A 25,856-nucleotide genomic window follows, 5' to 3' on the forward strand; every position below is an offset into this window, starting at 1 on the left:
CCTACGCTAGAGGTTATTTACGCACTGGGGACAAATAGCAATTTTTAGACTACAATAAAGTAGACATAATGCCTATAAAAAGCTATGGAAGCATATTTATTGTGTTACACCAAAAAGCAAATAAATAACAGTATTAGTTCAGTTAGTGTTGAAAAAGTCCTACTGATCTGACCAACTTGACACATCCCTCTGTTGTTAAGGGAGCCCAGGCAGTTCTTTGTGCACCTAGGTCTCCTGTTCTTTATAAAAACAGGAGTCATAAGATCAAAATTCAATAATGTAAACTTTGGTATTAAGTATTTTTATTAAAGAGTGTTGCCTAGGTGTTTATGGTTTAATGATGTGGAGCTAAGCACTTGAATTCAAATGATGAAATCAAACTACAATACAATTTATTTTTGTATAGCCCAAAATCACATAAAAGTGCCGCAATGGGCTTTAACAGGCCATGCCTCTCCCCCAGCCATGACTCTCTAAGAAGACAAGAAAAAAATCCCAAAAAAACCCTTGTAGGGAAAAAAACGGAAGAAACATTGGGAAAGGCAATTCAAAGAGAGACCCCTTTCCAGGTAGGTTGGGCGTGCAGTGGGTGTCAAAAAGAAGGGGGTCAATACAATACAGTACAATACACAGAACAAATCCTCAATACAGTATAATAAAAATTATAGAAGTACGGAGTAGAATTTAACAGTAGATAATACCACATAATATGATTTGGATTTGTCTAGAGTCATAGAGCGGTCAGATTGTAAGTCATTATTTGAATATAATATTATATATATATATATATATATATACTAATAAAAGGCAAAGCCCTCACTCACTCACTCACTGACTCATCACTAATTCTCCAACTTCCGTGTGGGTGGAAGGCTGAAATTTGGCAGGTTCATTCCTTACAGCTTACTTACAAAAGTTGGGCAGGTTTTATATCGAAATTTTATGCGTAATGGTCATAACTGGAAGCAGTTTTTCTCCATTTACTGTAATGGAGATGAGCTTCAACGCCGTGGGAGGAGTTTAGTGTGACATCATCACGCCTCCCACGTAATCACGCAGTACATAAAAAACCAGGAAGACCTCAAAAAGCGCTGAAGAAAACATGCATTATATAATTGAGAAGGCAGCGAAACAATAAGAAGCGAGTGACATATACAACCATATTCATGAGTTCTGCTACTTCGGAAACAAAGCACGATGTAAACCTACACTTTAAATTAAGTTCATAGACAGGCTGCGCTGGCGTTTGTAATTTAGTGCCTGCCCATATAAGGCCGTCCGTCAGCGGCAATCCAATAGCAAACTGCCACGGGTAAATATTCACGGGTGAAGGACTGTGTTTATGGAGAGGAAGATGAGATGGTCAGGGTGGTGTTTGACACAAACTCAGCGAAACTGCGAGAGAAAGTTTTAAGTGCCAGGACTAAGGTAACATTAAATACAGCCACGGACATAGCACGAGATGGCACCAGCACAGCTGGGAACCTTTGATGCATGTACACCGAGCGGCTCACGTGAACTAACGCAGTGCACAGATAAAAGGCAACAGTTCTAAAGAGCGCTGAACAAAAACCGAATTACACAATTGAAAAGGCAGCAAAAAATATGAAGCGTCTGATAAGCATATTCATAAATCCAGCTACTGCGGAAACAAAGCACACGTTGGAAAAAGTCAATGTCCCGCTAAAGGAAGACAGTGTAAAAAAAACCCGTGCATGCAGTGTGTCAGGTCTCAGATAAAGAAAAGACGAGCTGTTTATTGATGCAGTAAGAAACGAATCGATGAAAGAAACCTGTCATCTTTACAACGATTGACAAACACGGAATGTAACTTGAACACAACACATCCTACAAATACGAACCTGATTGAAAGAAATAATGATAATCAAATCCTTGATGACAGCAACACTCAGTAACACTCACAAAACAAATACTGTATATTGACAGTCATGTTACGTTATTTTAAAATGTTCCCTTTTCTTTTCTAGCTTTTTAACACACTACTTCTCGCTGCGATACGCGGGTATATATATATGTATATATATATCCCGATCTACATATTCGAATAATGGATACTTTATTCGCATCAATGATTGTTTTGGTAAAGCCATACTCAGTGTATTCATTAGATGAGCGGTAAAAAGTAAGAGCGAGGGAGGATGCAGGCTGTAGTCTTGGCGTCAACTCTATCTGAATTGCGCGATCACATTTCAAAAATATATCTTTTCAAGTTCTATTTAGTCCATATTTGTCAAACTCAAGGGCCACGGGCCACATCCGACCAGTGTAATTATATCCGCCCGAGATCATTTTATATACTGTATTATTGTTATTAATGGCCGGGTATATGAAGCGCTGGTACCACAATAAACTACAGATCCCATAATGCAGCGCTTCAGCTGTGAAGTGATTTCAAGTGAAGCTACTTTTATGGGAGACACAAATGCACCAGTGCAACTTGCCCTACTTTCCCTGTTGCCAAGTAATCTTGAACCAAGTCGTCACTACGGTGTTCCCAAATCGCACTTTGCTGATAAACTGAGCGCACTGAGTTTGCACGCGCTTTGGTGACTTTGAAGAACAAAAAGTCCGTCTACATGCGGCTCGAACCTTGTGCATGTTTGGTAGCACATATCTGTGTGAGAAGCTCTTCTCAGTGATAAAGACTAACAAAACAGCACACAGGAGTCGCCTCACTGATGAGCACCTGCAATCCATCCTGAGAATCTCCACAACACAGAACCTCACACCAAACATAAACGAATTTGTTGCCAAAAAAAGATGCCAGGCGTCCAGCTCTAAAATGACATATGAGCAAAGATAACTGAATGATTTGATTTGTTATTGCTGAAAGGAACACATTTTATTTATATTTCCAGGTTTTGTTATGCAGCATGTTCATATTTGAATTTGTATAATTTTGACAGGATATATTTTTATGAAGAGCAAAATCTTTTGGGATATTTAAAATCTAAGTTTATTTTTTATATAAAATTACATAAGAGTAAAGAAATTTGAATGTTTGTTCTTTTAATGTTTACTTTATTTCTAACTTGTATAATTTAGACAGGATATATTTTTATGGAGAGCAAAATATTATAAGTTATTTAAGGTTTGAGTTGATTTATTCAGGAATAATATTCCTGTCTGTTTTTACCATTCCTACCAAAGATATTTCTGTCGACTAAATAAAAATTCCTTCTATTTAAAATTTAAATAGAACTTGAACAAATACGATAGTTCATAATATCCATGCAGACTTGCACGTAAGAGCGGGAGTTATCCATTTTAACAAGCAGCGTATTGCACTGATACGAAATAGCTGTGTGTGTATATATGTAGATATGTATGTATATGTATATATGTTTATATATGTGTGTGTGTATGTATATGTATGTGTATATATGTAGATATATATATGTATGTATACAGTGGTGTGAAAAACTATTTGCCCCCTTAATGATTTCTTATTCTTTTGCATGTTTGTCACACAAAATGTTTCTGATCATCAAACACATTTAACCATTAGTCAAATATAACACAAGTAAACACAAAATGCAGTTTTAAATGATGGTTTTATTATTTAGGGAGAAAAAAAATCCAAACCTACATGGCCCTGTGTGAAAAAGTAATTGCCCCCTGAACGTAATAGCTGGTTGGGCCACCCTTAGCAGCAATAACTGCAATCAAGCATTTGCGATAACTTGCAATGAGTCTTTTACAGCTCTGGAGGAATTTTGGCCCACTCATCTTTGCAGAATTGTTGTAATTCAGCTTTATTTGAGGGTTTTCTAGCATGAACCGCCTTTTTAAGGTCATGCCATAGCATCTCAATTGGATTCAGGTCAGGACTTTGACTAGGCCACTCCAAAGTCTTCATTTTGTTTTTCTTCAGCCATGCAGAGGATTTGCTGATGTGTTTTGGGTCATTGTCCTGTTGCAGCACCCAAGATTGCTTCAGCTTGAGTTGATGAAGAGATGGCCGGACATTCTCCTTCAGGATTTTTTGGTAGACAGTAGAATTCATGGTTCCATCTATCACAGCAAGCCTTCCAGGTCCTGAAGCAGCAAAACAACCCCAGACCATCACACTACCACCACCATATTTTACTGTTGGTATGATGTTCTTTTCTGAAATGCTGTGTTCCTTTTACGCCAGATGTAACGGGACATTTGCCTTCCAAAAAGTTCAACTTTTGTCTCATCAGTCCACAAGGTATTTTCCCAAAAGTCTTGGCAATCATTGAAATGTTTCTTAGCAAAATTGAGACAAGCCCTAATGTTCTTTTTGCTTAACAGTGGTTTGCGTCTTGGAAATCTGCCATGCAGGCCGTTTTTGCCCAGTCTCTTTCTTATGGTGGAGTCATGAACACTGACCTTAATTGAGGCAAGTGAGGTCTGCAGTTCTTTAGACGTTGTCCTGGGGTCTTTTGTGACCTCTCGGATGAGTCGTCTCTGTGCTCTTGGGGTAATTTTGGTCAGCCGGCCACTCCTGGGAAGGTTCACCAATGTTCCATGTTTTTGCCATTTGTGGATAATGGCTCTCACTGTGGTTCGCTGGAGTCCCAAAGCTTTAGAAATGGCTTTATAACTTTTACCAGACTGATAGATCTCAATTACTTCTGTTCTCATTTGTTCCTGAATTTCTTTGGATCTTGGCATGATGTCTAGCTTTTGAGGTGCTTTTGGTCTACTTCTCTGTGTCAGGCAGCTCCTATTTAAGTGATTTCTTGATTGAAACAGGTATGGCAGTAATCAGGCCTGGGGTGGCTACGAAATTGAACTCAGGTGTGATACACCACAGTTAGGTTATTTTTTAACAAGGGGCAATTACTTTTTCACACAGGGCCATGTAGGTTTGGATTTTTTCTCCCTAAATAATAAAAACCATCATTTAAAAACTGCATTTTGTGTTTACTTGTGTTATATTTGACTAATGGTTAAATGTGTTTGATGATCAGAAACATTTTGTGTGACAAACATGAAAAAGAATAAGAAATCAGGAAGGGGGCAAATAGTTTTTCACACCACTGTATATGTGTATATGTATAGATATGTATATATATATGTTTATGTGTGTGTGTGTAAATATATATATATATATATATATATATATATATATATATATATATATATATATATATATATATATATATATATGACAACAACACTCATCACTCACAACAGTGACAAAACAATTACATTGACAATCATGTTACGTTATTTTCAAAATGTTTCCTTTTCTTTTTCATTGCTTCTTTAACACACTAAGGCAAAAGTTATATTGGAATGTAAAAGAACAACTTGTTTTACTTCACATTAATTTAGGCATTGTGTCACTCCACAAAATGGTCTGAAGAACCACACTATTTTAAACATTTTGGTACCTGAATTTGAAGTTCAGTTCTGCCTATTTTTATTTTTGAATCATTAGTTTTTATTGTCATTACTAAAACAGACCAGCCTCTGCTTCTTAAACAACCTCTCAATAATAAATTTTGGGACCACATTCTCTGGTCTTGAATCTAAACTTATGCTATAAGATTTGTGTTTTGCTCTTGACCCTATTTCAGTTCACTGTTAAATCTAAGATAAGCAGAAGATGGTGCCGATGTTAATGGCATGCCATCAGAGTTTGGTCCGTGTTTTCATTTTAGCCTGTTGTGTTTATAATTTTTTTTTTTTTAATTTAATTTAATTTTTTACGTGTTGACCTATGATCGGCAGATACTTTTAGAAATCAAATCTGCTGTCCTGCAATTTAATTTGGCAAGACCCTGTTGTGTTTATTTTCCATCTCCAGTGGTGTCAAGTAATACAGTAAGAGGTTTGGTCGACTCGCTTGCTCTGGTTGAGATGATGAGTTTTCGCCGCTGTTGCAAGAAGAGGTGTAGACGGGGATGCCGAGCTGGAGTTTTGGTCAAGTATTGAAGGCTTGTGACTGTTTGATAGTTGACCTGCTTATCGTGATTAGATTGTGAATATCATTGTCAACTTCAACCTCGAAGCCTGAGGCTGGTTTTTGATGCGGATTACTCTCCTGTCTGGCTGGGACTCGACTGGTCAACAACCGCAGCTCGTGTTAGATTTTCCGGGTTAACTCGGCGAAAGCGTTGCGCGCCGACTATCTCACCATGGGTAAAATTTTCTCATCTTCGCCAACTGGATCGGCATACTTTACTGGTGGAAAAATTACCCCCCGTAAGATGGCATTGATCAACGTCAGGTCTGTGGTAAATAAAACTTCTGTATTAAATGACTTTTTCACAAACAATAACCTGGACTTTTTGTTCATTACAGAAACCGAGTTGTAATTTCTTAAATTCACCTAGGATTACCGGCCGAGGAGGAGTTCTTGCTATTATTTTTAAAAATGGTTTTATTTGTAAAATTCTAGATCTGCAGCTATACTCAAGTTTTGAAGCTCAACTTTATAAAATTAATGGTGCACTTCGTTTGTGCAGTTGTGTACAGACCTCAGAAGGTAAATACGGATTTTATTTAAACGGCTCTCTGAATTTTTTATTTCATTTAAATCAAATTATGATAAATGTTTGATTGTTGGGGATTTTAATATTAATGTTTTCTGCCCTGGCAAGCCAATGGTAAATGATTTTTTGGTTCTTATTGATTCATTTAATCTTAAACAGGTTGTTAATGCACCCACACATGAACAGGGACATACCCTGGACGTTGTACTAATCCATGGTATTGAGTTAAGGAATACAGAGACACGAGATGTCTCTTTTCCTGACCACTATTCTGTTTTATTTGATGCGTCTCTAGCTCTGCATGCCTCACCTGCTCATACCATCTTATAGAGACGTGCTCGATCTTTAAACGATGAGGCTGTGAATAATTTTGCATCACTTTTTAGTGTTGCATCAACTTGCCATTTTGGGGTAGACGCTGATGGTGGTGTTGATGTCATTGTGTCTGTTTAACTACCCTGGAAGCTGTTGCTCCTTAAAGAGATCGTTGTACTAAGTCCAAGTGTGCACCTTGGCTTAAAAGTAATTTTAAATCATTGTGGCACTCATGTAGGCAGGCTGAGCGTAAATTGAAGGAGGACAAATTGCAGATATCTTTTGAGATGTTTAGATCGAGTCTTGTCAGCTTTCAAAAAGCTGCAGCGCAGGCTAAAAGGGATTATTTTTCTGACTTGGTGTCTACCAATTCTAATCATCCAAGGTCATTATTTTATGCAGTGGACTCTGCTTTAAACCCACATGTTTCCAGCTGTCATGACATGACATGTCATGAACAGTTTCTCAGGTTTTTTATTGAAAAGATTAATAATATGAGCCTGTATAGTATCGTCCCCTTGCGATGCTCCCTGTCCTCCTGTCTGTGCTAGACCAGTTTGAACCAGTGTCTCTTTCTTTGCTTATAGACATTATAAATGGACTAAAGGTTACTTTTTGCCCTTCTGATATTATTCTAATATGCTAATGGAAAGCATCATTGAATACACTCGCACCACATATACAAATTTTTTTCATATCCATTGTTTTTCTGTAAATTGTTTATCTTCAAATAGGTTATTTGTTTTAGTATTTATGTAATTTTTGTACTTTGTACAAAAGTATTTTTGTACATGTATATAAATAAAACTTATAAGTAGCACATTTGAATAAATACTAATTTTCAGTGCAAACAAATGTTAATTTCTAATAGAAACATCACTCTCCATCAAACTTCGAAATTAATTTTGAATCATAGTAGGAATATCATTAGATATTACCTTCTGCATGACATTCTCTTTCTGGATCTGGCTCTGTCGCAGTTTCTTAAGCAAGACCAACCTAGCCTCTTCTAGTCGAAGTTCATCTCGTAGCTGTTTGATCATCTGCTGTCTTTCATCTGCACTCTTGCCCTGTTAAAAAGATCAAAAAGCACTTATTTTACTATAATAACCACCTGAATTTAGGGAGGAATAAAACACACACACAATCTTGAAGCACTTTGCTGTGATGGAGGTTCTGTGTTTTTGAGTATAATCTAAACCCAAATTCACGAGATTAAAGTTTATGAAATAACCCATTTTCAATCAACTAAACAGGTTTTACTAGGTTTCCCACGGTGTTTTATTAAGGAAAACAGTTTGTTCAAAAAATGTTACTTCATGGCTTATTAATGTTATTATTAACAGAAAAATACATTAACATAATCTTCCTTTGGGCAAAGGGAAACGTATTTTGAGGCTAAAATATCTGAATCAATGGCAACATCATTTGGTCAAAAAGAAAATACCACAGGATTAAGAGATCTTTTGCTGTTATATCAAGCTTGCAGTGAATGATGGTTGTTTATTCACATATACAACGGTTAATAACTTTTCTTATATTTAAAATGTTTAAAAAAACGTTTAAGCAAGTGGTTGTCAACCATGGGGACAACTTAGTGGAATTGGTTATGCTAAATGACTCAGTGGGGGTGATACCAGATGGTGAATTAGGTTGCTTGATGGTACCAGTACCTGTCTCTGTGAACAAGAACATTACTTAAGATCAGTACATCATACATTCTAGATCAGGGGGCCCACATTTTTCGGCTTGCAAACTACTTTTAAAATAACCAAGTCGAAATGATTTACCTACATTAAAAATTATTAAAGATAAATGCACTTCGATTGTGACATTGTGAGAAAAAAAATCCTCTTCCAATTCCACATCCAGCCCATACCCTCCCCAAACAATTGTTTTTTTAAAAATCCCTTCTTTAGTTGATATAAATTGGAAAGTTAACTAGATCACAGATGGGAGTTTTGCAGTAGCTCGCGTGTTTGATTGTGCGTGCGGGATGACCGGTGTGTTAAAAGAAAACAGATCTCAGACTGGCCGCCATGTATGTCAATCAAGTGGCAAATGCCATAAGGAGGATATATGATAGACTTACATTAAAAAAAAAATTTTTTCTTGAATGCAACGCGATCTACCTGCGCTACCTTTGTGATCTACCAGTTGATCGCGATTGACGCATTGGGCACCCCGGTTCTAGATATTTAATCATTTTTAGTGTCATAATAATGATAATAGAACAAATGATAGAGTACAGAGAGGAGGTCATGCCCCCACACTAGATAGGAAGCGGTTAGGAGACAGATACCGCAACAGTATTTGATTTACTGTATATTTAAATTCATTACTCTGTATCTAATTGATCATAATAGGTGGCTTATTGCAGTTTTCATCATTAACTTGGACAGGTACTTTAAACTTACTGATCTTATTTTTTGAATGTGTTGCTGTATATATTATGTCAGGAGAGGTGTATTCTTTTGTTACACTTTCACATGCCGCCTGTTTTTTGTTTTCCTATTCAATTAACATTACTTAGATCCTGAAGAGAAAAAAAGGAGAAATTAAGTTTAATTTATAAGTTCCATGTCTAAAAGCTGAAACCACTTTTCTTTTTCTATGAACAAACATTTAATGTGATAAAATGCTGAGGAAAGTACAAAATCATCTAGCCAAATTAAATGATCGAACAAAATAAAAAGCTGACCAGAAACCCAAACAAACCCACAAAAAACACGAACACTTGCAACCAGCCATCAAGAGATGCACAGAAAAGAGGAAACAACATGATTTAAGACTTTGGGTAACTACACTAACCATGGAGTAACTGGCTCTGAAACTGCTGTGTCACGACCACCCATTTTCCAATATAAGAGCCAGATGAGTTTTAGGTTTACTCAAATCAATTAATTAATTAATTTTTGTTATTTTAAGTGCAGTTGGAATAATACTCAATTAGACTCATTTGTAGAACCACAGAATCCAAAGAATTCTAACGGTGGGAATAAGGCAGAAAACAACAAGTACTTTTTAAAATGAGCAGCAGTGCATAAAGATTTGAGAACAACTGTTTTATGGTGACATTATATCTAATTAGAGATGTCCACAATTAACAAGCAAGTAGAAATGATAGGTTTGAGTTATTAATCTCCTTGGCATTAACCGTAAGCCTGACTTGGGCTCAGAATTCAGCGTAAATATGGTAAAGCCCAAGTCAGACTCCAGGTAACATGTAATGAACTTCATAATACTCGACCAGTATTTTGCTGCTATCTAGTGGATGAAATAATATGCTGCAAAATAGCAGGGATATTTCCATTAATTCTGCCACTTTATGGTACTTCTATAGTAATTTATCAATATTCATAAATTTGGCAGAGCCAAACAAAAACACAACGAAAGGCAACTTTTAGAACAAACTGAATCATTCATTGATTGAGCAACAGTGGAGCTGATGTGAATAAGTCATGAGATGTTCCATTTCAGAGACAGTGAAACAGAAACATGTTTGGTAGATTTCAGCCTGTCAAGTTTCAGTGGTTTTTGTGTTCGATGTCAGCTTCACACTACAACTGACAATCCTACACTTCCTGGTTGCCCATTTACCAGTAACCCCAATCTAAAGGTGTCTTTTTATTATAATTATCTGGACTATTTATGATTTATCGAGGAAACAGTGTCAGAAAAGTCAAAGTAAACTCTTTGCTTGTTACAGTCGCTAACAACCTATCCCTGCAGAAACATGTGGATGTTTTTCAGTTTGCACAATCTGCACTACCTACCTGATCTGCACACTTATGCACACAATGCCTGCCTGATCTGCACATGCATGCACAAAACCTTTACAGTTACAACACCATCTGATCTGCGTTTCTTACTTATTTTATGACATAAGTCTGTGACTGTTCAGGTCGACTCCACACTCCCAGTTAATCCAGGGAGCCACTTGATACTGCTACCGCTGATAACATACCCACGGGATGAGCCAGCAGATGTGGACACTTACACAAAGCTATGGGTAGTGCTTTTATTAAAAACCGCCAAAAAGCAAATAGTGTCCAAAAGTGCAGTGCAAATCTTCAATAAATAAATAATCTATAAAAAACAAGTGTAGACATTGGTGGTTAAGACCAAGACAAAAACAAATCCATCCAATAAATAATCCTTTAAAAACCGAGGTTAAAATCCAAGAGACTGTTCACTGTTTCTTAAAACTCCCATGTCCCAGTGCCTTCTAAAAGCGGACATCTCCTCAGCTTATGTCGTACAGGATCTGGCAACCGATGAGACACCTAACCGACAGGTGCAGTCAACCATTCTATCCAGGCCCGAGTCTTCTTTGCTGGGCACGCAGCAACTGAGGGGCATGTTGCCGAGCTGCATACATCTCCAGCCGCCTGTCCCTTGGTGTCTGCGGGAGATGCAGCATGTTGGGCTGCTCCGATTCCCTGGCGATCGCTCAGTAGAAACGCTCTATCTTCAGCCTCAGGCTCCTCGCCCTAAGCCTCTGCTCCTGGCCAACTGCCTTCATTCTATCCCACATGGGCTCTCACTTTCTCACCTATTTCTTTTCCCTTTCTTCCATCCGTCCTTCCTTTCTCCTCTCGCTCACTCGCTGGCCAGTTCTACCTTTTTCTCTCCTTTCCTCATGCTGTGCACCACAGTAAGCCAATAAAGAAACTGAGATAGACTGTACCCCCACATGCATGTGCACCTTGACCCAATTACTTTACCAACCTCCGACAGCTGCGCGAGCACACACAACCATAGAGATCGAAATGGCCAATCAATTATTTATTTATTTAAAAATTGGTCACCTTTTCCTGAGATGCGAACCCACTATTCCAGAGTCCCCATACGATTTGCATTGCACATGTGTTCTTTGTTCACTAAAAATTACTTTTAATGACGCTGCTCGATTTATGCTGTACATGTGTAAAGTTTTATGACACCTGACTTGCCAGATTTAAATTGCATTTGTGAGTCATTTTTACCTCTGTCTGATATTTTTTCTTGACCCTACAGGATGCTCAGTTGTAATCAGCCTCCAAAGCAGCTGAACAGATAGCTGCGTACCAGAACTCCGAGATACAACTGGGTGTCTTTTTCTTTTAAGATTCCTAATTTGAGATGATGTGCAATTTCTAGAGAGATAAGAGTCAAGTATTTCAAAAAATTTCAACAAGGCCACTTTTCTATTTGGCATTTTCTTAATTGATGGCATTGGCTGTAACAGATTATAAATGGTAGTGCATACAGTTTGAAAGATGTGCACCAGGCAGTAACCTCTGTTGTTTTTTCTGTTTTATTTTCATTTTTTCAATTTATTGCAGTGTCACTACAATCTGGTTATGTCAACTCCAACTGCCTACAATGCTGGAGAGAAGAAAAGTTCACAAGATCATACCAATATGAAATTGTGCTTGGACCGAGATGGCCAGATTTGTGTAGGCTGGGATGTGCAGAAGGGGCTAAGCAGGCTTTGACCTGGGAACCCACTGAGGTTTATCATCTCCAGCCTCTTTGATGGCTGCAACTTTGTCTGTCTTTCTCCCTGGTCATTTGATGATGAAATATACTTATTAAAAATGACAAGGACCAATCCATTTGCTTCTTAATTATTTTATAATGCCTTCAATTTTATTTACAACTGTATATTTTTGTACAGCAATTTAAGGCTACACTTGTAAGAAAAGGTGATACAGTAATCCCTCCTCGATCATGGGGGTTGCGTTCCAGAACCCTCCGCGATAGATGAAAATCCGCGAAGTAGAAACCATATGTTTGTATGGTTATTTTTATATATTTTAAGCCCTTATAAACTCTCTCACACTGTTAACATTATTAGAGCCCTCTAGACATGAAATAGCACCCTTTAGTCAAAAGTTTAAACTGTGCTCAATGACAAGACAGAGATGGCAGTTCTTTCTCACAAAGAATGCAAACATTTGTTCTCTACAAAGGAGCGTCGCCAGGAGCAGAGAATGTCAGAGAGAGAGAGCGAGATAAAAGCAAACAATCAAAAAATCAATACGAGCTTTTAAGTATGCCGAAGCACCGCGATAAAGCGGCATTTTGTAGAGGAGCGTCCGTATCCTCTTGGCAAACAGCCTCTGTGCAAACAGCCCCTCTGCTCATACCCCCTCCGTCAGGCACAAAGAATGTCAGAGAGGGTGAGAGAGAGAGAAAAGCAAACAATCAAGCACCGCGCGGGAAGCATATCTTATATCATTCAGGAGTTTTACTTAATATGTAATACATGCTCTGATTGGGTAGCTTCTAAGCCATCCGCCAATAGCGTCCCTTGTATGAAATCAACTGGGCAAACAAACTGAGAAAGCATGTACCATAAATTAAAAGACCCATTGTCCGCAGAAATCCGCGAACCAGCGAAAAATCCGTGATATATATTTAGATATGCTTACATTTAAAATCTGCAATAGAGTGAAGCCGCGAAAGTCGAAGCGCAATATAGCGAGGGATTACTGTATAGAAATACAATTTATGAACAAATTTCAAGGGACTGATTAGAAAAATGTCACAGTTTAAATTCAACAAGATTTTTATGGCATACTGCTAGATAATAACTTTGACTCTGAATAGTATCTTTTTGAAAGCACAAATTTGTTCATAAAGTTAAAGTAGTATTTGAAAGCTTTTGACAAACTTAATCCAGTAATACATGTTCTGTTTGGTACGCAAAAAATTTTGCTTGGTATACGACCTTTGTTTGCAATATGACTTGCGTGCTAGAACACCATGCGCTACCCTTGTTTACCTCTCTTGAGACAAAGCCACGACTGCCACAAGCGTCAGTACGGCAGTTGCTAGCATTCAGTGATCAACCCGCGCACTACCCTTGTTTACCTCTTTCGAGACAAAGCCACAACAGCCCACGAGCGTCAGTACGCGCTATAACTTTGTGAATTTTCACGTGATTTTGTGTTTTTTCACATAAATTTGAACTGATTGTTGAAAAGTATGAAGGTGGCATGCGTATTCGGGACTTGGCTGCTGCATACCGTATGCCTTGAATATACATGGTATGTACGATTGTGAAAAACAAAGACGTTATTAAAAAGTAAAGCGAGGTTAAATTTTCATTTATTTCATCTAATTGCTTTTGTATTTATGTATTTTAGTATTAAGCAGTGTTTAATTTATTTTATACAACCCCATCAATGTATAATATGCCAATAACAATAGGATTTTTTTCATGGGAACATATTATAATCATTTTCCTTTTATTTCTTATGGGAAAAATTTGTTTGGTATACGTCCTGTTTGGTATAAGTCAAAGGATCTGGAACGGATTAAGGATGAATACTGATCTACCACTATAATTGTGTTCAAAACCTACACCAACATTTTTAAAAATACAAAGGAATAAGTCCATAAATATGTTTTTATTCTCTTTCCCTTATAATTTTAAGACATTGTTGGCCGTTATCATTGTATTGTGTCCTATTTAAATGCATTTATATATATATATATATATATATATATATATATATATATATATATATATATATATATATATATATATATATATATATATATATATATATATTTATTTATTCATACTGATTTTTCTGCTCATTTGACTCTCACTATCATATTATATATGCTTTTTGTAGGAAACATTGTTCCCATGTTTCACTTTTGTTATTTTTAATTATCAAATTTTTTATTCAATAAAAAGAATTATGGAAAAGTGTATTTCCTTTTTTTTTTTTTTGCTAAGTTACAGTAAAAACAAATTAACAATGGCACTGCATCAAAATAAGGGGAATAAAAATCATTCACACTGGAGGAGGAGTCTGCACACAAAAAACGCTGGTGACGTTTTATGTTGATTAGACATGTAAAAAAGAGTTTCACTGCACTCTGTTACATACTTTTAATCATGAACGAAACTCTTTCATGCTGTTTAATTTCTGCTCTGTTACTGGAGAATATTTTTATTTTAAAGCTGTTAACTTCAATTCAATTTTATTGTCTTAATAGTAAAGTTTGGTTTCTCAGCAGGTTTTACAGAAACACTAGAAAAGAATATTAAAACACATCAAAAGATCTAACTTAATACAGATTAATATAATAGAGAAGCAAGAAATTACTGTAAAGTATTAGATCAAACATATTGCATATAAATATTATATCAACATTATTATTATTTTTTTTTAAAGAACATTAATAGCCTTTGGAATGAAGCTTTGGAAAGCCTGTGACCAGATTGCAACAATTGGAAACGAGAATGGATTGAAAAACCTTAATAAGTGGACGATCATAGTTCACAGTGGCACAGGACAAAGTCATCACAATGCCATGCAACACAATATGACATTCTTTTCTTTTGCTGAAAAAGAATGATTTATTTAAACAGGCAGGCTAAATTAGGTTTTGTAAACCTGATGGCAGAAGACAAAGGCCAGCTTTATTAATAATAAATATCTAACTCTATTTTAAAACAAATTCAATTTCCTCAAGACGGTGTTAGCTGCGGAGCTCAGCTCACAGCGAAATGAGGTGAATGGGAGGGGAGATGATGACGTGACTCCCCCACCCGCCTTAACTGTCAATCCCCCACAAACACAGTCTCTCTGAATTTGCATAAGCACAGCCCTTCATCTACAATTTTAACTTAGTTACAAAGTGATCAAAACTCTCATTTATTTCCTGCGTCCTCTCATTAAACTTGTATCCCACATTACCCATGACAAACGCCAGCGGCAGCCTGTCTATGAACTCAATTTAAACTTTACGTTTACACCGTGCTTTGTTTCCGAACGAGCAGCACTGATGAATATGGTTGTATATGTCACTCGCTCGCTTCTTATTGTTTCGCTGCCTTCTTAATTATATAATGCATGTTTTCTTCATCGTTTTTTGGAGCTCTTCCTGGTTTTCTACGTACTGCGTTGATAGTCAGTTCACATAATTACGTGGGAGGCGTGATGATGTCACATGAAACTCCACCCCCCACGGCTTTCGAGCTCAACTCCATTACAGTATATGGAGAAAAATAGCTTCCAGTTATGACCATTACGCGTAGAATTTCGAAATGAAACCTGCCCAACTTTTGTAAGGAAGCTGTAAGGAATGAGCCTGCCAAATTTCAGCCTTCTACCTACACGGGAAGTTGGAGAATTAGTGATGAGTCAGTGAGTGAGTGAGGGCTTTGCCTTTATTAGTGTATATATATATATATATATATATATATATATATATCTATATTATATCTTATATCATATTCGTATGTGTAAACTGGCTTTGTTATATAATAAAAATTTGAAAAATAACAAGCTTAATTCAGCCCCTGAAAACAAAAACTACAATTAATGTCAGCAGAAAAACCAAAAAAAAGTATTTCTATAGTATTCTCATTATGGTAAACTAATATGGAACTGAAATGAAATCCTGTACTGCCACTTGTGTATTAGTATGTGCAGTTCTATTCGGTCTGTGTCTAGAATGTTTAATTATTTTTGTTCATTAAGCACATGCGGGGTGTGTCAAATGGGCTCAGTTATGACATCACACATGCCATAAACAATCAGGCAGCACCATGAAGTAGGCTTTCAACATGGATATGCACATGGATCAGGTAGTGAAACAGTCTCCTGATACTGCAGGGAGTAGTAGGTAAACTAATTTGGAGATGATAATGGTTGTTGTAGAGATCCTTTTTCTGCAAAGTGATGACAGGAGTGCTGTTTTTCACTCCTTATGAAATACCTGCTTTTCACTAGTGACTATGATAATAGAAATCACGCAGCACTAAAACTGTCCACCAAAAGATGTCTGTACCTACTGTTGAGATATGTTGCTTTTTTGCTAATTGCTAGGCAAATAGAAAGTGACTTTCAAATCATGTTATTTGCTCAGCCAATGATCAACTTTGCTCATTAATTTTAGAGTAAAAGAAACATTTAAGGATTTCCATGAAATGGCAACTTTAAAATCAATTGTGTTTGGGTTTAGCAGATTGAGAAGTGTAGGTCAATGTGCTTAACAATTCTTTTTCTTAATAAAATATTTTACATTATACTGAGAAATAACCCATCATTCAGTATATAAAAGAAATGAGCAGCATGGTCAATATTATTAGCACAAGCAACTGACTATCTTTGCAATACAGTAATCCCTCGCTATATCGCACTTCGACTTTCATGGCTTCACTCTATCACGGATTTTATATGTACAGTACACATAACTAAATATATAACGCGGATTTTTCGCTGCTTTGCGGGTTCTGCGGACAATGTGTCTTTTCACTTCCTTGTACATGCTGCCTCAATTGGTTTGCCCAGTTGATTTCATGCAAGTGACGCTATTGGTGGATGACTGAGAAGCTAACCAATCAGAGCACGCAGTTAAGTTCCTGTGTGCTGAATGCAGTGTTAACCAGGAAGTCTCATCTCGCTCATTCAGCATCAACGTGTTTCCATTTTATCATGTGCGCAAATTATAACCAATTTGCAGTAACATTAGCAACATTTTTAGCAAAGACAAACATTCAGGCAAAAACTATGAAGGCATTTTATGATTTTGCAAGCAAGAGACCAAACAGTGATTTAGGAAAAAACGTACTCCAGTTTTCAGAGTCTTTAAAAAAACCTTAACTCTTTATTCTGATTATACCTTGTTTTTGAAATGTCTCTCTATTATATAAAAAAAATCCTGGGGCGAGACAAGACTTTTTTCGAGAATTTTTTTCAAGTCCCGCGAGACGAGACTCGGCCATGAGATTTTTACAAGACACGTCCTCCTCTCAACCATATTCAACCACGCACACGGTACTCTCACCTCTCATTCGTGTGAATGGTTTCGACAGACACATTCCTGCACTCTCGGCTCTAATAAATTTTAAAGCTTTCCAAGATGTATTAGGTCGGAAGAATTTCATCATGAAGGGTTATCAACAGAAAAAATGAGTACACGGGCAATCCTAGCACCAAGAAACAATGAAGTCAAACGAATTAACGGAAAAAATGACAATCAGTTACACGGCATATTGGTTAAATGTGTATCAATAGACTATGCTGAAACAGTTGTGGTGATCGTGCGTAAGATGAAAACATCAACTTACAATATCCCGAAGAATATCTACAACCATTAACACTGTCCGGTCTTCCACCGCACGAATTACTGTAGCAAGAATGTTGTATCCAAGAAAGGTAATGTAGTACATCTTCCACGGATAACATTACACACGTTAACAGTTTCCTGTTACAATAGCTTTTGAAAAGACAATTAACAAATCTCAGAGCCAAACATTCAAAAAAGTCATTTTATTTCACTGAATTTAGCTAAGACTTTTCAAATATCAATCTGAATATGCAGGACTGAGGACTGTAAATCGCAGTTAAGAAAAACTGGCTCAAATATGGACTAGACTAATAAGTGTGATTTGTATAGAAAGTTTGATAATGTTTTTTTTTGTATATTGCAGTAATTTTGTGGCTATTTTTTATCAGCAGAGATAAAGTGTCTTTGTTAACAGAAGACACCTAGCAAAAGCAGATCTGGAGTCAAAGTTGTTAAGCCAAAATCATGGCTTGAAACCTTGTGCTAGTTGTAAAGTGACTGCTTTCTTGGAAGTTATTATCCTTTAAACTCCCTGCACATGACTTCTGTCACTAAATTATTCTTTTTAATCTCTTTTATGTTTCTTCTTTTATCACTGTTGGACCTATATTCACACTTGTAGCATCAGCATGCTGATGTTTCATGTCACATACGACACATCAACGACCACTGTTGCTATAAACATGAGCACAACTATAAAAAGACAAAAAAAAAAAAAAATGCTGAATCACCCAAAAATCAAGCAAACATCACCAAAACATTCTTTAATTAACAGTACACAAAAGAGTAACAGAAATAAAGAAAATTGGCAAACAAACAAAAAGCAAACAAATAAAAAAAATGGAAAATTACCCCAGCAGGTTACATACAGGATTCTGACAGTAATAAGGATAAAGGTGCAAGAAAATCCTCTATTCATGTGTATTTAATCCCTGTGTGCTAATCAGGGACAAGAACCACACTGAAGTAGTCAATATATGGCCTTCACCATAAATATAGCTGTAACACAATCTATATCATGCTGTATCACTGAATCCATAATTATTTCAGAAGTGTGATTGAAAACAGAATCCATATAACATATAATTACATATTTGAAAATGCCTAGTTTATACTTACCACGTGAAGCTGGCACTCAGACTGCACTGCAAAACACACAAAACGTGACCAAAACACATTTATATTTCTTGTGGCCCATTAAAATGGCGAATTGACATTCTCTTAGTCAATAAGTGACGGTTTTTGTTAAGTGTTGCATAGCTAATAATGTCACAGCAGGATGTGAGACTCTCCTGATGGAAGAAGAATTGTGCCTGCTATTACTGACTTTAACTTGAAGAAAAGGAGAAAGTAGAGTATCAGACCTATTGATCAATAGCAGTAATGGAAGGGTGATTGTAATATTCTTGTGAGTGGGTGACATACATGATGATCAGATGCATTTCAAATGGTTTGGGATGTGTTCCTTGCGTTTTGATGACCTGTTGTGTCATATCTAGCCCTTTCCACATTATTCTGGCATCCACTTTACCAGCCACTCCTTGAAGTTCACTATTTTGCATACCTGACCCCTGCCGTTGAGTTAAAAAATTTCCACACACCGCATGCGGCAAAAAAGTAGCGTGAGCCAGTCTTGTGCTGGGGCGTGTCTCCAAAACTGAAATAATTTTCACCGTGCGGCCCCTGTACTCGACGTGGACATACCTAGTATAACTAGGCTTTAGAAGGCTAAAAGCTGAAGAAAAAGTAACACATCATCTGCATAAAGACTGATTTTATGTTCTATGTTCTTACACTTTATGCCTTTAATAACTGTAGTTTGCCTGATTGCTGCTGCTAGTAGTTCAATAAAAATTGCAAATAGCGAGGGGGAGAGAGGGCATCCCTGCCTGGTCCCCCTCTGAAGACAGAAGCTATCTGATGTTTGGTCATTTGTCCTGACGCATGCTGTTGGTGAACTGTATAATATTTTTAACCAGTTTATGAAGAAGTTTCCAAAACCAAATTTATGTAAAGTTGCAAATAAGAACTTCCAGTTAACTCTATCAAAAGCCTTTTCTGCATCGAGAGATAATATACTGGTTTCCATGTTTCTGGTATAAGAAAAGTCTATTAAGTTGAGTAATCTACGTGAATTTGTGGATGAACGTCTCCCCTTAATGAAACCAGTTTGGTCTGGATGTATTATGAAAGGGGTTACCTTCTCTAATCTTTTTGCAAGGGCTTTACAAATTATTTTCAGGTCAACATTAATAAGAGAAATTGGGCGATAGCTGGTAGGAAATATAGGATCTTTGCCTGGTTTTAACAGGAGAATAATGTTGGCTGAATTCATGTTTGGCTGTAGTCTACCATTTTCTTCTATTTCACTCATCATTCTGAAGAATGTTGGAGCCAGAATGATCCAGAATTCTTTGTAGAACTCTGCTGGAAACCCATCTGGACCTGGAGCCTTCCTATTAGGCATGGAGTTAAGAGCTTCCTGAAGCTCATCTGATGTTAATGGCGAGTCCAGGACTGTAGCTTGGCTATCTGATAATTTAGGAAGTATTATCCTGTCTAGAAACTCATTGATCTCATTATCTGATGGGTTAATCTGTGGTGAGTACAAGGTTTTGTAAAAATCTCTGAAAGTGTTGTTTATTCTTTCAGGATCATATACTATATTCCCAGTTGACTCTTTAACAGCAGATATGGCAGTTTTCTCTTTGTTTATTTTTAACTGGTTGGCTAAAAATTGCCTGATTTATTACCGTGTTCAAAGTTTTCTATTCGTAGTCTTTGTGCTAAAAATTGTGTTTTTTTGTCAATAATTCCTTTAAGTTCTAGTTTACTTTTACGCAATTTGTTTTGTAATTCTTCTTCTGGGGATGCCTCTAGAGACTTAATGATTTCTTCTAATTCCTGAATACGTTTGTTTTCTATTTTTTTCTTATGTGATGAGAAGGAAATTATTTTACCTCTCATCACTGCTTTCCCTGCCTCCCAGAGAACAGATGCTGATGTTCCAGGAAGGTCATTGTGTTCTAAATATAAAGCCCACTCTTTTATAATATTCCACAAAACCTTCATCTTTAAGCAGTGACGTATTAAACCTCCAGTTTTTACCTGATGGGATTGTTTTCTTATTTAACAGAGTTAAAGAAACTGGAGCATGATCGCTGACAACTCTCCGTGTCTGAAATGTCAGCCAATAATGAGCTGCTGACTAGAAAATAGTCCAAACGTGAGTGAGAGTGATGAACATGTGAGAAAAAAGTATACTCTCTACGGCTGGGATAAAAAGATCGCCATGCATCACAAAGCCCATAATCACTCATATACTGTTTGACTATATTAGTGGAATGCCAATTGCGCTGAGTCCCAGCTGTACTGAGCCTGTCTGAAGAATAATCCATCCAAAAATTAAAATCTCCCGCAAGTATAAGTGGACAGTCCAAGTGTTCGGAGAGTACAGAGAAAAAATTATGAAAGAATGCGGGTCATCTATGTTTGGACAGTATATGCTAACAATACATAAGCTTTGATTTTGTATAGATAGTTTTAGTATTATAAATCTACCATCTGGATCTGAGACTGTGTCCAATACTGTGAAATTTGTATTTTTGTGTATTAAAATAGCTACACCTCTTTGTCTAGAGTTATAGGCGGCAGAGAACAGTCTGGGAAACTCAGATGTTTTAAGTTCATCTGCAACTGTGGCAGACCTATGAGTCTCTTGTAATAAGACAACATCTGCCTGCAGTCTTTTAAGCTGATCAAAAATCTTTAATCTCTTCTCCCTAGAGCCAGTTCCATGAACATTCCAACTGACAAACCTTAGTGTACCCAGTTGTAGTTGTGTGTATGATTAGCTAATGTATGGTGCCTTCATGTGAGTTAGTTAAGTAAATAAATGTATAATTTAATCTGAAAAAAAAAAAAAAAATAAATAAAATATATATATATTAATAAAAATAAAGCAATAAATAAGTAAATAAAAAATATATGTATAATAATGCTAATAACAATAATAATATTATTAATGCTGATGATAATAATATTAATGCTGAAAATAATATTAATGCTGATAATAATAATACTAATGCTGATGATAATAATAATTCTGATAATAATACTAATGCTGATAATAATCAGACAACAATAATAATAATAATAATAATAATCAGACAGAACCAAAAGTGTTTGTGGTTGTATGATAAAACGTAATAATTATAATCTAGTGTTTGTATCTGCGTGTGTGTGTGCTGACGCAGTGTAGGAAAGTTGTGTGATTGTGTCATGCGGATGTAAAGTTCCAGAAGCAGGTAAAAGAAGGAAAGGAAAGAGTGATAAATGGTTAAGAAAAGAAAAGAAAAAGTAAAAAGAAAAGGTGTTAGAGGTGTGGGGTTGTGAGAGAACAGGTGATCCCATCATCTAAACACGGATATAGGAGCTTTTTTTTATATATCCTGACATGCTCATACCCAGTGAATCCCGATAAGAATAATAAACTTGTGACCTGATGTTGGGCTAATAAAGCCAGTCTGTCATTCCTCGCTCCTTGTACAGCCTGTTGTTGACGTAGAGCTTGTCCACAGAAATGACAGCGCGGCTCCCTTCTTGGATGAATTTTTTACGCATTGGGAACAGAACTCTGCGGCGATCCAAAATTTCTTTAGGAAATTGATCATTCACGCTGAAATTTTTCCCTTTGAGCTCTTTCCCTTTTGTTTAAAATGCTCAAATTTGGCCACGATGGGACAAGATCTTCTGCTGTCTGCTCTCTTGGCTCCAAGGCGATGTACCCGGTGAAAGGTGATGTTTTTTACCGTTTCTTCGGGTATCTTCATGTGGGTCTGGAGAAAATACTTGATTGTTTGTTCGCAATCCACCGGTTGTCCTCCCGTCTGCTCCGGCAGGCCTGCGAACACCAGATTGTCTCTCATGCTGCGGGCCTGAAGATCCAAAACCGTCTCCTTCAGGGTCTTGTTGTCCTGGGAGATCCGTGTGAATCCCTCTGTCAGGGAAGACACAGTCTTCTGCAGAGACGAGTTTTCAGCAGCAAGCCGCTCCACCTGATCCTGGCTGAATGACGTGTTACTTTTTCTTCAGAATTCTCAATCCTCTCTCTCCCAGGCAATTGAACTAATAAACTCCTTTTCAAGAGTTTCAGATTATTCAATAAACTGGTTAAAATCCACAGTTCTTCCAATTAATTTCTCTTTTGTCAATTCCCTTAATACACAATTGGAATCAGGGAATATTACATACCTGGGCATTCATGTCTCTCCCAGGCTGGCAGATCTAACTAAACTAAACTACATCCCACTATTAAAGAAAGTGGAAGATGATCTTGCTAGATGGAAATCCTTACCGATATCACTTATGGGGAGGGTTGCCACAATTAAAATGATGGTTTTACCAAGAATCAATTACTTATTTTCTATGATCCCAAACAAGCCATCATCTGATTGGTTTAGATCCCTGGACTCCTCCATCACTAAATTCCTTTGGAAGGATAAACCTCCACGAATTAGCTTAAAAACACTACAGAAGACCAAAGATAGAGGAGGGTTGGATCTACCCAACTTCTATCATTATTTCTTAACCAACAGGCTCCAATATATACCAAGATGGTTGCAACATAACCCGCTGGATGAGTCCTGGTTAGATGTAGAACAGACACTTTGCAATACTATAGAGCTTTCGGACCTACCGTTTATTAGCTCAAAAATAAGAAAGCATGAAAGCTTTAAAAGTATTAATATCAGTACCTCACTGACAGCATGGTGGGAATATCTAAAAATGACAGAGTCTTCACTAATTCCATGCAGACGCACACCCATCTGGAATAATCCTGACATATTGCAAAACAATAAAATGATGAACCTCCCATACTGGAAAAGTAAAGGAATTCTATACATGGAACACATAGTTGAAGGATTGGATTTCATTCCATTTAACAGAATAGTCTCCCAATTTGGGATAGACAAGAATAGATTTTAGAATATCTCCAAATTAAATCAGTAGTTAAAGAAAAATTTAAGCTTAAAGTAGAATTACAAACACCATCAAGGGTATTAGACTTCTGTAATCTCAAACACCCCAAATTACTGTCTAAAGTATATAAAACATTGACCAAAATAGATGATACAATAGCAATTCCTATAGGCAAATGGGAGGAGGATCTATTAGTTAGCTTTGATCAGACTTTCTGGTCCCAAACTTGTTTAAAAACTTTTAAAACGATCAGAAACCCCAATTTACAACTAATTCAATACAAAATTCTACACAGAGTACACTATACAGGTCATCGGATGTTCAGGATGGGATTTGTGCCATCTGACACCTGCACACACTGCACAGACAACATTCCTGACAGTTATATCCACGCACTGTGGTCATGTCCACCTGTTCAGGGATTCTGGTATAGAGTATGTGAAGACCTGTCAAAGTGTCTGAAATGTGATATCCCAACTTCCCCCTCATTTTGCTTGCTGGGGAACCTAGAGGATGTCCCGATTGAAACAAATTTGGTTCACGTGGTTCTCACTGCCATATGCATCGCTAAGAAAACTATCCTCATAAACTGGAAAAACAAAGATAATCTTTGCATTAACCAGTATAGAAATCTTTTATTGGATCATATTACACTTGAGACAGCCTCTGCCTCCACTTCAAATCAATCTCTCTGGGCTCCTTTGATCGGTTCCATCACATAGCGATGATGGAGGGTCATTGATATGGTCCTGCGGGATGCTGTGGTTGATGTGGTGGAGAGTCTGAGCTTGGAGTATCTGGAGGATCCCTGGGGTGGGTTCACTAGGGGGGTCTTGGGCTGGGGGCTGCTGCCCGACTCTGGTGGTGCTTGGGTTACCTCTGGGGGTGGGCTTCTGGTGGTTGTGTGTGGGGCCTTAGGGGGTCTTGACGGTGGCTGCAATGCCCCTGGGTTGGTCTGGGTGTGGGCCTGGTGGCTTAGGGTATGGGGGCGGCCGTCCCGGATGGGGATATGGGTGGGGCCTTGGGGATTGGGTCCTGGCATGTACGCTGCGGGAAGAGGGCGGAACATGCGGCAGTTCCACCATGGGGAGGGATGTCCGGGAGGGAGGATCCAGCTTTACCTGGGTGTCTTATGTCTTACTTAATCTGAATGTTGAGTAAATGTGGGGATGGGAGTAAATATTCTGCTGGGGTGGTGTGGGTTGGTGGCCTCAGACTCCGTGGGGCTCTGTGATGCTGCTGCTTGGGCCATGGCTAGATAGGCTGGGGCCTCCGTGCCCCGGGTGGATTTTGGGAGCGGAGGTGCCTATTGGGGCCAGTAGGGGAGCTGGCTCCCTGGAGGGCTCAGGCCCCTCAGCCGTTCCTCCCCATCCTCAGACATTTCCCTCCTCCTGCTCCTTCACATCATCACACAAACATGCACATAGGGCCTTGGGGTGTGGGTAAGTCAGGGGGTGCGGGTATGGATCCCATTTCCGCAGTCCTGTGGCAGCCTACCCCCCAATTTTATTTGCACATTAAACACTTCCACAAAAACATTCCACACAAATGCACACTTAGGGCCTTGGGTGGGCACACTCAACGGCATCCGGTGGGGGGAAATTTCAGCCTCACTCCGAGTGCCGGTGTCCACTTCCAATTTTAAACTGCACCTAGTCACGGAGAGTTTTGGGGGAGGAATGGGGCTGTGTGTTGGCATCAGCTGGTGTAGGCCACATGGTGCCGGCACTGCCCGCCCCCCCAACCACAAAATGCACCTTATCAACACACACCAACACTACATTAGAGCAGGCGGAGGGAGACTAGAGGTCTTATTACACCTCTGTTCTCAGTTAGCTGCCGGGGCTGGAGGCTAGCAGTGGGAGCTGGCCGTCTGCCTGTGGTCTGGAGTGGTGGGTTGCTTTGCTCTGCATTGGACGGGGGGGCCTGCTCACTATTACCCCAGCGGAACGGGGCTAACTCTGGCGTCCAGGAATGGTTGTACCT

General features: G+C 37.9%; 1 protein-coding gene across 6 annotated transcripts in view; it reads right to left on the bottom strand.

Annotated features, from left to right (window-relative positions):
* gatad2b (GATA zinc finger domain containing 2B) overlaps nt 1-25,856 on the bottom strand; it is a 277,061-nt gene that overhangs the window by 89,567 nt on the left and 161,638 nt on the right. For all 6 annotated transcript variants that reach the window (XM_039752811.1, XM_039752806.1, XM_039752827.1 and 3 more), the window contains exon 4: nt 7,745-7,876. In XM_039752811.1, the coding sequence (XP_039608745.1) occupies nt 7,745-7,876 (132 nt within the window). The remainder of the gene's footprint in view (nt 1-7,744; nt 7,877-25,856) is intronic.

This window comes from Polypterus senegalus, chromosome 1 (assembly GCF_016835505.1).
Source record: "Polypterus senegalus isolate Bchr_013 chromosome 1, ASM1683550v1, whole genome shotgun sequence".
NCBI classification, from domain to species: domain Eukaryota; kingdom Metazoa; phylum Chordata; class Cladistia; order Polypteriformes; family Polypteridae; genus Polypterus; species Polypterus senegalus.